The sequence below is a fragment of the Aythya marila genome (assembly GCF_965140915.1).
Source record: "Aythya marila genome assembly, chromosome: 3".
Classification (NCBI taxonomy): Eukaryota; Metazoa; Chordata; class Aves; order Anseriformes; family Anatidae; genus Aythya; species Aythya marila.
The window spans coordinates 11,475,847-11,490,850 of NC_139044.1; the positions used below are offsets into that span (position 1 = coordinate 11,475,847).

Below are 15,004 nucleotides of genomic sequence, written 5' to 3' on the forward strand. Positions count from 1 at the left end.
ATCACCAGCGTGAGAGGGATAAAGCTGGAATAGAAGAAAAGCAAGAAGAGAATTAATGCAATAAAGATTTAACAGACAGGGTTGGGTAAAATAAATGTGAAACAACAGGTGTCGTTGACTCCTATCAGCATTTTTAATTAACATCTGTTTTTAGCCTAGAGTCGTTTGGAAGAGTATGTTGGAGTGTGTCTGTATTTAAAGATAAATACAGGCTGTTAAGAAGTTTCTTAGCAGTAAGAAGTTGGGGGAATGGAGAGGTTTGGGGGCAGGGGCTGTCTGGGTTGGTGTTAGTTGCAGTTTAGAGGAATCCGAAGGAAAACATCTATGATAAAATTGCTATGGAGGGAAATACTGCTATGGCAACAAAATGTTTTCTCATGAAGGAAAATGAGTATGAAAAAAGAAATACAGAGTATGGGAAATTCAAAGGAAGTACACATTACAAGAAGAGAAAAAACTGAATATATTTGAAACAGAAAGAAACCACCAGAGTTTCAATTTATATATTAACAATGTATAATAGTAATAAATTGCTGTTCTTCAGACTTCTATAGCAACTGGTATTGAAAATCTCAGCGCACTTGACAGACATGAAGGAATTATGCTACATGTAGTAAAACATTGCTGTTTCTCCCAACAGTCATCCTCTTAAGTGGTTAGTCCCATCTGCAAAAACCCAGGCTCACGTGACTGACCAACATCAAATGAGAAGTGTATGGCATAAATGTTCACAGAAACAGAATCTGTTAGCTAATATTTCTTTGGTTTAGACAAGGGACACTTCTATAGTTTTAAACTACTGCTCTTTTGTAATTAATTGAGCCAGGGGCAAGAAATAAATGTTGTAGCTTTTCTTTCTGTAGCTAAAACTACTGCATTTTCTAGAATATTTTGTACGTCTTGACTTTTTCTTACTAAATATGTATTTCAAAATTTTCAGTGCTGCCTTCTTACTAAATGACCGTGGTTCACTTGAGAATCTGACTCAAAAATGCCTGAACAGCTTTTCTTTAATCGTTGAAGTCTGTTCCGAGAAGTGTCTATGCTTAACATAGTCATCTGAACCATTTCACACAAGAACACATTTAGGTTTCCTAGGACTGAATCCTACAAGATAGGGATCACATGGTAAGATTTTTTATTTTATTATTTTTTTCAGGTTGGGAATGTCTTCAAGATCCATAGCCTGTTACAGCCCTCCAGGGTTTTCTCTGGCCAGGGAGTCATACTGTCTGGCTCTCCTTATTAACTTTCTCTTTCCTCCTATTTTTTTTAATTTGGTTTGTTTGTTTGTTTCCTTGCTTCATACCAGAGGGTACCCTTTGATGTGAAGGGCATTCGGGTTTACACCCAACAATCTATAAAGTTACAGGTGTTCTTCCTTAAGTTCAGAGATACCTAATTTGACAGTATGGTTTAAGTGACAGAGAAAAGCTTAAAATATTTGTGCCCATTTAAAATTTTCTCAGTTATTCATGAATTTTCACTTGAGACATGTTCATGTATAACCTCTAAAGGGCTCCATAAGGGATTTTTTTTAAACAAGTCACCCAGGTCCCAAATCCAATACTTCACTTAACATGCCTATATTTAGGATCCATAGAAAATTATAGGTTGTAAACCTATGCATTAATGGTTTGGTAAATTTGGGCCTAAAGGGATATATAGATTATACCTGGACAACCTTCAGAGATTCAATGTCCACAATACAATTTAGAAGATTATGCCTTTGGCTCTCATACATATGGACCTGGCTGTTTCTCCATTGCCCTTTTGGTGGGCTCTGCAGCACTTTTCCTTTGTCAGTACTAGAGTATCTTAGAAGGCAACAGGGTTGTGGACCCCACTCTGAGGCTTATGTATCCTTTCCTAAAAAGCTCTTAATCCAAAAAAAACTGGAAACGTAATAGCATGAGGCTGGTAAAAGAGTACCACTAGCATCTCAAAGGTCATAAATAACAAATGCCTCCATTGATTCTTCCATTAGTTCCCCAGTAACTTTAAAAATCATTGACGAATCTCAACCAAGCCTTACAGAGGATAGAAGTTTCAGCAGTAAGCAAATGCCTACCAGTTTTGAGCATATCAGCAGCCAGTTAGCATTAAATAAGATAGAGTTAATGATCTCCATCCCAAAAGGCTAAGCTAAAGTTCAACAGATATACATTCTGCCATTCAACAAATGCACTGCATAAAACCAGTCTGCACTGATTCTTGCCCAAACCATCACTGGGAGGGAGGGAGCTCAGTATACCCTGCTGGGGAAGGACAGTATATTATCTGGAGCATATTTAGGCAGAGCACATAGGGAACAAGTAGAGTTCCTGTGTTGAGCCCTATATAGGAGGAATCATAAGAAGCTATCTAAAAGTAGTCCCTGCTGCTAACAGTATAGTTTCTTTTAAAAAACAGTCATGGTTTCAATTTCTGGTTGTCTCACATGAAACTTTCATTTTGTCAGCACATACAACAAGAAATAATAATCTAGCTGCAGTTAACTAATATCCAGCAATTAATTGATCTTTGCCAAAGGAACTTAGTGGTATTGGCAATAGTCTGTCTATTTTTGAGATAGTACAGTATCCAAATAAATAATATCAGAATACCAAGTAAATACAAAAATGAAGGGACTGAGTCCCCCAGATCATAACATTCTGAAATGCAAACTCACAGTTTGGTGGGAGAGGAAAAGATAGGTTCTTTGGAGCATTCCTGTGTTGGGCTGCATTCAGTGGTCTCATTTTCTCTGCAACTATCTAATTTAAAGTAGGGTGTTTTGCTGAAGTCCTGTGGGTAAAATTGGATCCGTTTTTGGTTGTCTTTTGTTTAAAGGGTGGTGGTTTGGTTTTGTTTACTTTTGTTTCTTTGTTTGTTTTAAAATTAAGATCTTAATATATTTATTCCTCTCCAGCAACCCTAAGTAGAGTGTCAGAATTACAACATTCACTATAAAATGAAGGATATACATCTTTGACAAATAATATATTTTATAGATAAAAAGTTACATGCTTGAAGGTCAATAGAATTTGAGGGTTGTAATAGTAAGAATGCATTGAAGTTACACCATCTAAACCTGTTTTGTTTTGTTTTTAAAAGGGATTTTAAGAGGTATTCTAAAATACAGATATGACTCTAAATCATTTTCCTTATATTCAACAATTGGTTGGAAACCAAGCCATCCCTATTTAAAATAAACCATGTAGCAACCTAGCCACACACTTTTTACATTCTTTAACCTGATAATCTCTAATTATTCTGGCTCAGAATTCCATTGAAATGGGGTCCAGAGTCATTTTACAGACATCATTCTTTATTTTAATATTGTCTAATTTAAAAGGGAAAAAAAGAATCAGATAATAACAACATTTTTAAGGGGAAAAAAAAGGCATGAAAACCATTTCTGTTCCAAAAATTGCTGATATGAGAACTTATGGGAAACAGCTCCTTTTATGAATAATTATTATTATTGTGTTTAAGAAATGGGCAAGATGCCTAGAAATTGAATGAAAGAATGAGCTATTAAATTGAAATATTAAATGAAATAACTGAATTAAAAGTGATCATGTAAACCCTGCGGTAAATGTTGGGAGCTGTAGCTGATTGAACATATTTTCATCATCTGTTTTGTATGCTTAAATACAATTGCTTGATGTAAGTAAACACTTGATTGATATTCTGAATACTTTAAAATCTGCATATGCATCACAGAATACTGAACAATTAAAACTTAATTTCAGTGTAGTTTGATTGCATGTAAATTATTTCAATATTCATTTTTTTCCTGTTCTGTTTGCTCTGTGCATATTTAATATTCACTTTTTGAATGCATATCACCCTTGATTGGACTGTGAGATGAGGAGGACTCTGAAATTCCTTCCATTAAAAAGGATTGCCTTATAAATGTTATTTGTGCCACAGCTCTTCCCCTGCAGATTATTTTCTAAATGTTGTGTACCCTTATTGAAGACAAGGAAAAAAAAAACTGCTGCAACCCTCCTTTATCAGCATAGCACATGGAATATGCTTACATGGTCGATGGGCATGTCTAAGAAGGCTTGTTGGTTGTAACTAGTCCCTAAAGAAATGTTTCCATCTTTCCTGCACTGTATTTCTCTCTTGCTTGCATGAGCTCTCTCTCTCTTCCCTTCCTCCTCCCTTCAAATGATTTTTTTCTTGTTCCTGGCCTTCTTATTAGGCTCTTTAATATTGTGGATAAATATTTTTTAAGTTGACTGTTTGGGGCTTGTAAACTGTATCTCTGCCTTTAAGTGATCACATTCAATCTCAGTGCTGTGGAATACAGTTGACAAAATTCAGCTTTTGATATATTTGCAGAACTTCTTATAAAAACTCAATAGGCATCTTTTCCCTTCACCCCAGGTCCCAATCTGTGCACGTGATTTTGATCTATGGTGTTTCAAATCACCTTATCTCTCAACATTTATAGGATAAGAGGAAACCCGTGACATTTTTTATTATTATTATTTTTAATTATGCTGGTGAGAATCAAAAATAGACTATCTGAAGTCAATGTTAAATTAATATATTTTTTTTAATTAAAAAATATATTTAATTAAAAAAAATAAATATTTGTGGCTTTCCCGGCATCTTTTCAGTTAATCACATTCTCCAAATGCAAGTAGGCAGCAGGTCTGCCACTCCACCAGAAGGCAAGTCAGGGCTCTTCCCTGTGTTGACTATTTTAACCTGAATTATTCTTGTTATATCACTCACATTTCCCCTTTGTTTCCTTGTCCATAAAATAGATGCACTAATAGCCGTCTTTTTAGAGTTTTGTAGGAAAGGTAGATCACATACGAGTGTCTACTAACGGTATTATTTTATTTTATAGGAATTTAAACTTAATATTGTATGTGCTCAACAGCTCACAGAGAAATGTTTTCCTATCTGACCTGTATAGTTAATCGCAGTTTGAGGGTTTTAATCTTGAAGGTCATATTTATGTTGGCTATCACTTTGACCAAACAAGTGGCTGAACTTCATGGTTTACAGGCAGATTTCCTTATCTCTCTTTTTCAAGAGACATATAAGTCTTGATTGCTGGAGTTATTGTGAAGCAAGCAGTAAGTAACAAGGTGGAGGAGAGGGGGGGAGGACATTCACTTCACGACCAGTACCCTGTAGGTGCCATTTCAGAAAGCAGATATTTTACCTTGTATTTGTAGCACGGGAACAGAAGGGATAGTATTTTGATGTGGGGATTTTTTGGTTTGAGGAGCTGATAAACTGTAAGTGAAGTGTGCGAACAATAGCAATAAGGCTTCCCATGACAAAACGTGTTAGGAAAAGAGGTGTTATTAGTTTGTTATTAGTTCTCTCCTGCTGTACAGGACTCTCTCTAATTATTCCCGTAGAATAAAAGCAACACAACTTCTATGCCAAAAAAACTCAAAATAGCAATTTTTTTCTAATTAAGTTTTTCAAAACACCGGACATTCTTGACTTATTTAATACTGTTTGCCTAGGCAATGCAAACTTGTTACCCTTGTTTGAAACTTCCTCCTTATTGTAAAGCAATTCCATGTATAATATGGATTATATGGAATAATTTATGAAGTATCTGGGGTTGCTATTTGCAGCTGTGTTGGTTAGTGAAGAGCATTTCTTGAGTAGTATTTTTTTCTTTGTCACCTTCAGTGTAACTCTGGAAATAACGAGCCAACTTCACAGTTTTATGAGTAAGAGCCATAATGAGACAAAAGTATATGCGTCGATTAAAGGAAAAAAAGATGAAACCTTTGTGAAACAGCAAAGAACTGACAGCTTTTGGTCCATGATTCCATTCTGCAGGGCAATTGAAAGAAAAAGTTGCTTCACAGTTTTTTGGTGACAATCATTTTTGCTTTGCTAAAGCAAATATTCAAATAGTCTGTATAGTTCTAGCTTTGGAAAAAACAAATCATGATGCAGATTTTTTTTTTAGCTGCTCATAAAGTCTGTTCGTCTGTTTCTGTTTGGTTTCCAATTTCGCCTCTAAGTACTAAGAATGTATATTTAATCCATAATTGGGAAGAAAAATGTGCCAGAAGAAGATAAACATGATAGCTATTCAAGATACACATATTTTAACATGTACTTATTTGTCTTAATTAAAGCAAAGCTTCAGAAGCAGCATTGCAACACAATGCATTTTAATGGAAAATCCTTCACAGAAAGCACACTGAAAAGCTTCAGAAACATAGATGTGCATGATAAAACAACGGGGCGCTGCTCGTTCCCCAGCGATCAAGAGGTTAACCTTACTTCATCTCTTCCCCTCCCTTAAACAGGTTCTGTGAGGAGGGCTGCAAATTAGCACACAGCAGGGAGATTAGCTTTAGGGAGGAAAGGACTCCCCACTCCAGGTCTTAGGAACCTCACCTGGAAAGAGCATTTCCTTTTCTGCTTAAGCTAACATATTAGGCCTTCTTGTCATGAATGCTGCTCCTTGAGAAGTCCTCAGCGACTGTCTCTGATGACCTGCTGGATCACTCCAAATGTGTGGTGGAAGAGAAGAGAGCAATACGGCCGTGGTAGCAAGAGGAGGCAGAAAACTGCTTAAGCTTTGGGCAGAAACGGGAATCACAGTATGGTACATCATACGAAACTCATTCACCTACCAAGGGGAAGGAGGATTCCCGTGTCTCCTCTGCATTCACACTGGCCTTAGGAAGAGCTACAGTAGCCTTAAGAAGAGCTACAGCATTTTCTAAGCTATCTGCAAGGTGCAGAACTGTGTAAGCACTGGCATCTGTATGATGCTGTCTGACAATAACACTTCCTAACACTGAGAAATTAAAATGCTGCTTTTTCCCCGTTGAGGTACCGGAGCCATCTCCTTTCCAGACTTCAAGAGTCTACAGCTGATTTATTTATGAAACTTTGAACAGGAGAAAAGGGAAAACGTTACCAGTAACAGGAAAATATAGAAATCATTCTACATAGAATCAATCATTTGCTTTGCAACTGCAATAAGACAAGGGTGTTGTGTTGTTTCCCAAATCCAAAATTAATCTCACCAAATCCACTTTTTGTGGGGATTTTTAAACCATTTTAAACATGTGGTGGAGAAAATGTATACAACTAGAATCACTTTCTCCCAGTATCGAGTGGTTGTCATAGAGTAGTTATGTACATCTAGTATAATAGAGATGTTGGCTCAGTGCAATGCTGTATACATTGTCAGAAAGTTCCTGATGGGTGGTTTTTTTCTCCTGCTTCAGTAGGTATTCTAAAGATTGCATGTAAGAGGATATATACAGCCTTCAACAGTTTCTCCATCCCATGTAGGTGTTTGCTCTAATTGCCAGGAGATAATGAGTGGTCTCTGGGTAGGAAAAAGGTAGCGGTCTCTGTCAGAAATGGAAGGAGCTGTTGTCTAGTGAGCCTTCAACCCACCAAAATGATGTGATAAATCATTTGATGTGTCTCAGTATGACATGATAAAACCCTCCTGGGTTAATAGGAAAGGGGAAGTTCTATGTTCACAGTGCTCCATTCCTACTCTGCTGCATCTCTAGGAGATACTGATGAAGAGGGTTAATGGCAGTCACTGTGGTACCTTATCGTTCTGCAATCCCAGTATATTGATTTTCCCCAGTAAAGCTTTGGCATCACTTTTGATGAGAACTGAAGAACTTTCTCTGTCCATTAACAAACTTTGATGCAGCTCTTGCATTGCCCTCAGCAAGTGACATATTTCTTTTTCTTGCAGGTATCAGAGATTTGAGAAAGCATTTCTGCTGGCTGTTGACATAGGTGCTCGGGACCTGTTTATGGTGAGTCCTTTCTGTTGTCAGGATGTTAGTTGTCAGCTTTTGTGCACATTTAAAAGGATCTGTGTCGTTTGCAGTCTTAGACACATACTGAAGACAGAATTATTTTACCTGGTTTGCCCCTTGCCATCATAAAATTTGTCAGTGGGAACTGAGTAGTTTTAGAGTCATTGACATCTTCCCTAGCATGGCCGAAAGGCTACTCTTTATTTTTGAGGAATTAATGTATATGTTTTTGAACTTTCACCTTCTTCATCTGTCCTGATGTGGGTGAATGTCATCTTTCACTCTAATAAGCTTATACGTTTCTAATCCGTTCCTTTAAGAAGTACAACTGCTGAGTCCAGGACACAAGAGCTGGCCATATCCTGGGGATCCTGAATGCTCTTAGTTTGTCTCTTAGGGTTTTGTGAAAAGTGACAAATTATGAACGCTTCTACAGGTACTTTTAAAACAACAAAGCTCAGCAGCATCAACCCAAGGGTTTTTACATTTCATGCACTCTCTGCCCCCTCCCATTTAATTAGCTACAAAAGTAAAATTAACCAGCTCTTAAAAGGTCCTCTGTGTGAGCTCTGCAGGAGGCTCTTGTTTTATAAGATCTTGCACCACAATGTCACAGTGAGGTCAGATGGACAAAGCCAATCATGCTTTCCTAGTCTCTCAGCATGTTGCTGCTCCACAGCTGATTTCATTGTTTTCAAAGAAACAATAGAAAAGGGGCTTGTTTAAAAAAAGGCCCTTTGAACGATTGCTTTGCTTGACTCTTTTGCATAATGAAGACATTCTGTTGTTTAAATTAAGCTTTGACACTAGATGTTAATATCATTTATCCCATTAAGTCACTTGCCCTGCTAGTTTGATCTTGATATTTAAATTGTATGTTAAATTACACAATTAAATCCTGCTTTTATGGGTTATGAAAATTCCCTTCTAATTATATAAAAAGTTGTGTGAACCTTTTGATGTTTTTTTCACGGCTCTAATCATCTGGCTTGTTCCATCTAATTAGAAAGATGTGAATACTGCGATAAACTTTTCTAAGTATGCATCAAACGAAAGTGATGGAAATGTCAGACTTTTAGGAAATTCATTACATGTTTTATATTTACTCTCCTTGATTTTTCATCCCTTTAGCTCAGCCTTTTCCTTTTCTCTTTTTATTCCGCTTTTTATTAAATGTAACTTTTTCAATGCAAATTTTATACCCAATCAAGACGAGCACTGCAGCCATTTATAAATTTCAGACTGTAAGCTGTCAGCAGCAGGATACATCTTTCTGTCGGAGAGCTCTCCCACTCTTCAGATAATAAATCCTCCCAGAGTAATGACAGCCATTCTAGCAGAACAAATGACCCAGCATTTGGCCAGCCATCTCAAGGGCCCTCTCTCATGTGGGCTGAGAGTATTTTCTGCATGATCTTTTTCTCTTTCCTTTCCTCTGCTGATGCCAGCACTGAGGGAACACCTTTGTCCCAAGGTGGGGAACACCAGCATTGGGTCAGGAGGTGGGTGCAAAGCTGCTAGCATGGGAGAGGGCCTGCCAACGCGTGGCTCCAAAGTGGTAATGTGTCCTCCTCTGAACCACAAGTTTCTCCATCTCTCTTCTAGAGGAGGCTCAAGGCTAACAGAGAAATTGGCTTAATCCTTTCCGACATCTCTTCATTTTCCCTTTCTTCTCTCAGCACCTCCTCTCCCCATCCCATCTCACCAGTGCTCTTAAACAAACATAAATATAAATGCCCATTTATTTCCTCCTGACTTACATTATTGTGAGATGAAAACCAGTTCCACGTTATCCTTGTTTTCCTTGCATTACCTTTGAGATTCCTCATAGTTTCCTGCAGTTTATGCAACGAGCAGCACCCATGCCTGCCTCTTCAAACCCTCTGTCGACTCTCTCCCTCCTCTGGGGAAATGTCCTTTTGCTAATTCATCACCTAAGTGAGGTGCTAATGAACAAACTTTACAATTAACTAACAAAGGCACTGCTGCAGGACTACTAAGTACAGGACTCAAGAAGTTTAAAGGTGCACAGCTCGTAAAAAAGTATTTATTTGTGCCACAGTAATTTCCAGGGAATTGGCCTTTATTGCACTAAATACAGTGTAAAAATTAAGTAATCCTTCTCCCTAAAAACTTATAGTCCTTCTAGGTACTATAATAATAATAATATTGCATAGCAAGATTTGTGCATCCTTCACTTCTGCTTAACACTGAATAATTTGTATATATTGTTTATATAGGTCAAAATGCAATTAATAACATACACCTTGACTTTACCTATATTTAAGGTATTTATAATTACGTGGAGTACGAATAACTAATATATAGGTCAATTATTTGTACTGTCATTTTACACACCAACCAAATCCGTTTATAAAACCTCAGCTGGCACTAGGAGTGACGCCACCTTATTCCCAGTTAATTTAATGGGATTTCAAGAAGAAATAGTAGACTAAGGAAGATATCTGATGACATAAGGAAAATGAGAGAGAAAAAAAAAAAAAAAGTTATTTATTAAGGGAAACAGAGAAGGATCAAAAACAAAGAAAGGATAGAGAACAGCAGATATAACAGAGACTGGAGAGGATCCACACTTTGAATCTAAGGAAATGTCCTGTATCTTGGAGAAATTATCCCAAGACAAAGTTGTTTTCACAAAACAGAGCTCTGCAGCCTTCTTGATACTTGTTTTGAGAATGCAAAGAAGTATGAGGGAGTGCTGTCTCGGGCCTAATTTACTTCATAAAAATAAAAAAGAAACAAAAAGGCTTAAAAATTACTCCTGTAGCTATAGCGTCACTGGTATGATGCCATAACAAGACACACGGGCACTGCTGTGTCTCCCCATAAGCTTTACCCTCACGTCACATCTAAGTCCCTCAATTATTATCATCTCCTACAAAGTTCAATAAAAAAATAAAACTGAAAAGGACATAATATCATGAACAACAGCTACATTTATTGGACAGTGACTGATCCAATCTGTGACAGAAAAGATCAAGCAGTAGAAAGGTTGTTAGCTTTAAATCCTTTTGTAGTATGCTCCAGCTCTCAGCTGCTGAAAATTCAAAAGGCCATCCCACGTACCAAAGGTAGCAAAAATGCAAGGAAAAGACACTTTAATAAAAGTGTCAGATCTTGGGTGATACACTGATGAGGAAAGTGCGTGTTTCGAAGAAATGTTGGAATTTTGCCCAGAAATATCCTATAGACAAATGCGCATCGATGTTTCAAATGACTTCTGTTCACCTAGGGCCAGCTCTGTGAGTCACAAAGATGAGGGTAAAAAGGAAGTAGTCCAAAAAGTAATCAAACTGTTAAATGATAAAATACAGCCTTTCAGCAAACTCCTGATAAGCACCTGAAAATTGTGTTTATTATCACCATTGTTTTGGGGAGGGACACAATGTTTGACCTGATAAATTCTTAGATAAGTGCATGAAAAAATCTGTAATATTCAGCTAATTTAATTCTTTAATTTTTCCTGTCATTCTTTAAGGCACCCTGTAATGCAGTGTTTTTCCTTTTTCTTTTTTTTTTTATTTATCTTCTGGTTGCTATAAATTCTTATAAAATTCCATTTTGCTGGCTAATTTGAGTGAGGACCACCTAAATTTGATCCAAAATTGTCTAAGTAGTAGTTTTTATTTAAAAGTATATATATATATATTTTTCTTTTTAAAGCTCGTTTAGAGATAAAGTCTTTTTTTTTTTCTTTTTTTCTTTTTTTTTTTTTTTTTAATTCTTTATGGCAGAAATTTGAGGAACCACACAGAAAGCCACTGACTGCTACATCTCTGTTTCTTGCAAAGCCCCCGTTAGTTAGTGATGGATATGTAACATCTTCAAAACAGAGAACATAGCCAAGACCAAGATCTGAGTATCAGATGATTTGAAACACAAGGTGTGCACATCTTCTTCACTGAAAGCACTTTGTCATTTTCTGCAATTGTTTCCATCACCTCCCCAAGTTTGTTATTTAAAAATGCATTGAAATATACAATAGCTTAGTTTAAACTACAAAAAGAGAGACATTAATCATTGTCAGAATACATTTTAAATAGGTGAACATAATCTGCCTATACATTCAAATCTTTGTAAGCTCAGACTTGTTGGAGAGCCCTTAGGTTTTCTATTGTTATCTAAATAAGCTGACAATATCTACTGTTTAATCTTCATAGAAATCATACCTTGCTACTCAGGCCCTTTTCTCTGACAACCATGTTAGACCTACAAAGAGAGGAAGTACAGAGTTCGCAACAAGTTCGTAAGTCATTACTTCGCCCCAAGACACTTGCACATTTTTTAAGTCACACCTGTGTTTGTAATTAGAAAATGTTGCTGTCTGCTTTGGACTGTCAGGATCCTGCAAGTCAGTACTGTGTTTTCCCGTGTAATCAGTCTCAGTTTCCCTAGCATTCTGTTTGCTTCTTCTTCTTATTATTTTTTTTTTCTTAATTAAATGAGGGGAGAATACAGGTGACATCTTTTTCTGCTCTCTGCCACTATTTCTCTCATTTTTCTGTCTGTCTTCTCCTTCTGGAGTAAGGTCACTTTTTTCTCCAAGAGTTTTCCTCATGTTGATAAAAGTGTCAGTAAACTCACACTGAGAAGGATAGTTTCACTTGAAATCTTCTGCATTAGTGAGAATATAGTTGCTTTTATGGTATGTAGGGGTCAATGTTTCCAGCAAGTACTTCTTTTCCCTTTAAATTCCTGCATGTGGATAGCGTGCAGAACAATGGCCAGGAATAACTTAAATCTTTGGATACTGATTGCCATCTTCAACGAAGAAGTGGGGGGGAAAAAAACTTTTCAGATGTTCTTGGCTGTCCTTCTTACTTCATCTATCCCAATTCATGCACAGAACAGTCTGTGGCTGTGATGCCGAAGGAGAAGGGGTTTAATTATGTCTTCATTAATGAGATGAATGGACGAAACTTTTTACTTCACATTTCAAAGGACCAGAACCCAAGGGCAGTGAGATTGTAATTTATCAGCAGGAAAATATTCTCCTGCAAATTGTACTGCATGTAATACAGGTGATTTTTACCTCAAAGGTTAACACACAATAAAAAGACTTGCAGTTCAGCATGTAATGATAAACCCTGCTGTAGCCCTCTGATTTTTATCCCTAGATTAAGGATTAGATCCAGAGTATTGGCAACTATTCATGCTAGACAACAACATTTTTGGAAAGCCCCTTGTGTATTTGTGGTTGGGAGACCCAAGAGTGACTCAGGAATCATGTCACCTGTGTCGAGGTTAAAACCTTTGAGAAAGCATCGTTGTTCGTATTATGTTCAGTATCAGCACAAGGACAACCACATCTTACTCAAAGGACACTAAGTGTATCGTGACAACCTCCAAACAAAAATTAGTCCTCAAATAGCTTTACTGAAAAACTCATGTACTGGGGGGAACCATTAAAACTTAACCTGGGGGCTGTGAGTCGGAAGAGTTCCAGTATTTTAGTTTTGGCTACTGAGACCCTCCTTCTAGCAACCCTCTTTTAATTCTTGTTGTGCCAACCAAAATTTCCTTTAAAGCATACAGATTGGTTTCATTCATATGCTGAGTCAACAGCTTCACTTTTATCGGGGCGTGATTGGTCAGTGCTTTATTCATTGTTAACGAGAAATGCTGTATTAACAGCACAAGTAAGATAATAAATGTGCATTGGGAGAGAATTAAAACGTAATGCTAGGTTCATCGGTTCCATCTGTGTTTGTGATCTAAATAATAAAAGAACCTCTTTCTTTTAAATTCTCTTTTGTTACACCTATGAGATTCATTTTAGATTAATCTTTTATTTTTCTTTTATTTCCAAAGGACATCCATTACCTTGCACTAGATAAGGGTGAATTGGCACTAGCTGAAGTGGCAAAGAAAAAGGCTAATGACATTGATGCAGAATCAATAACTACTGGAATTGGTAAGAATTAATGGCGTTTAAAAAGCCCTTTTTGTTTCAATCAATACTTGTCCTGTACAACACTGTGTTATATTTGTTGGGGGTTATTGGTTCAATTGTATTGTTTTCTTTGAAAGCGACACGGTATTTTTGTTCGTAACTGAAGAGGGAAGCTTATAAAAATGACAGCTTTGCCTTTCAGTAACCACGTGAGGATTGTGTCAATGCAATAGCTACAGAAAAAGAAAAAAAAAAAAAAAAAAAAAAAAAAGATTAGCATACTATATCTCTTTATAAAAGTTCAGGCTGTACAAACTGAACTCAGATTCCCCTCAGGTAAGGAACTGAACTGGAAAATCTTTGTTCATGCTGATGTTAAAGGCCAGGTATGGCAACCTCATTCACCTATTTGCTCATATATACAGTCCCAATAACTGGAGTAACATCATGATTACATTGGAAGCATTTGGAGGAAACTTTTACTGATGTAAATAACATAAGCTCAGACCCTGGCTTTAAAGTAACTGCTTTGCACTCAGTGGGATTCTTGCAGTTCCATAAGGTGTATTGATGCAAAAATTGTGGGATTAGACTAACAGCTCAAACACAAAAAACTTTTCAGCCAGGGGAACTTGCAACTCATTCATTTTCTCCTTGTGTTTCCTTTGAATTTTCATGAAGAGATGTGTACAAATATGTAGATTGTTCTGATTATTCAGGCCTGCAACACAAACCAAGCAGCAAGTGTCTACAACAGTCTAGAAAGCTGATGTCCTGCGGAGAGAAAGTAGACAGAGAGGAAAAAAAAAAAAAAAAAGAACACAAAATGTTTGTATAAAATATGCACGGTGCTGTTTTGCCTACCCTGATACATCTTTGAATATTAGAAAAAATCACTGGGCTTCTGTCCTTGCCTCATGCTAAGAAAGCAGAATATGACTGGAACTCAGAAGGAGTCAGAATAACTTCAAGATTTTGAATAACATCGGATTCTTTTAGGACCAAAAAATTAGACCTGTACATCCAAGAGTTCACCCAGAGCATAAAATCAAATGCCATTCAAATATGTGGAAATGCAGAGATGTGATATGTGAGTTTATGTGGCTGTTTCTATATATGTAGATACAAATCCCTGACTTTCAAGGTTATGCAGTACAGTATCACCTCCTTCCCTTTCCAGCAGAACAGAAATCAAGCAGTGCCTGTCCTGAATGCTTTTCTTCAGACCTTTCATTTTCAAACCTAAGTCTCTCCCAGCATTTTTTTGCACCACAGCTGTGCCTTTGAGCAAGCTCTTTGACCACTAGAA

At 37.0% G+C, this 15,004-nt stretch overlaps 1 protein-coding gene across 1 annotated transcript in view; it reads left to right on the forward strand.

Annotated features, from left to right (window-relative positions):
• The window catches only part of WDPCP (WD repeat containing planar cell polarity effector), a 147,380-nt gene that overhangs the window by 95,418 nt on the left and 36,958 nt on the right, over nt 1-15,004 (forward strand). The window contains exons 13-14 of the mRNA XM_082755619.1: nt 7,715-7,778; nt 13,614-13,716. Coding sequence (XP_082611745.1) covers nt 7,715-7,778; nt 13,614-13,716 — 167 coding nt within the window. The remainder of the gene's footprint in view (nt 1-7,714; nt 7,779-13,613; nt 13,717-15,004) is intronic.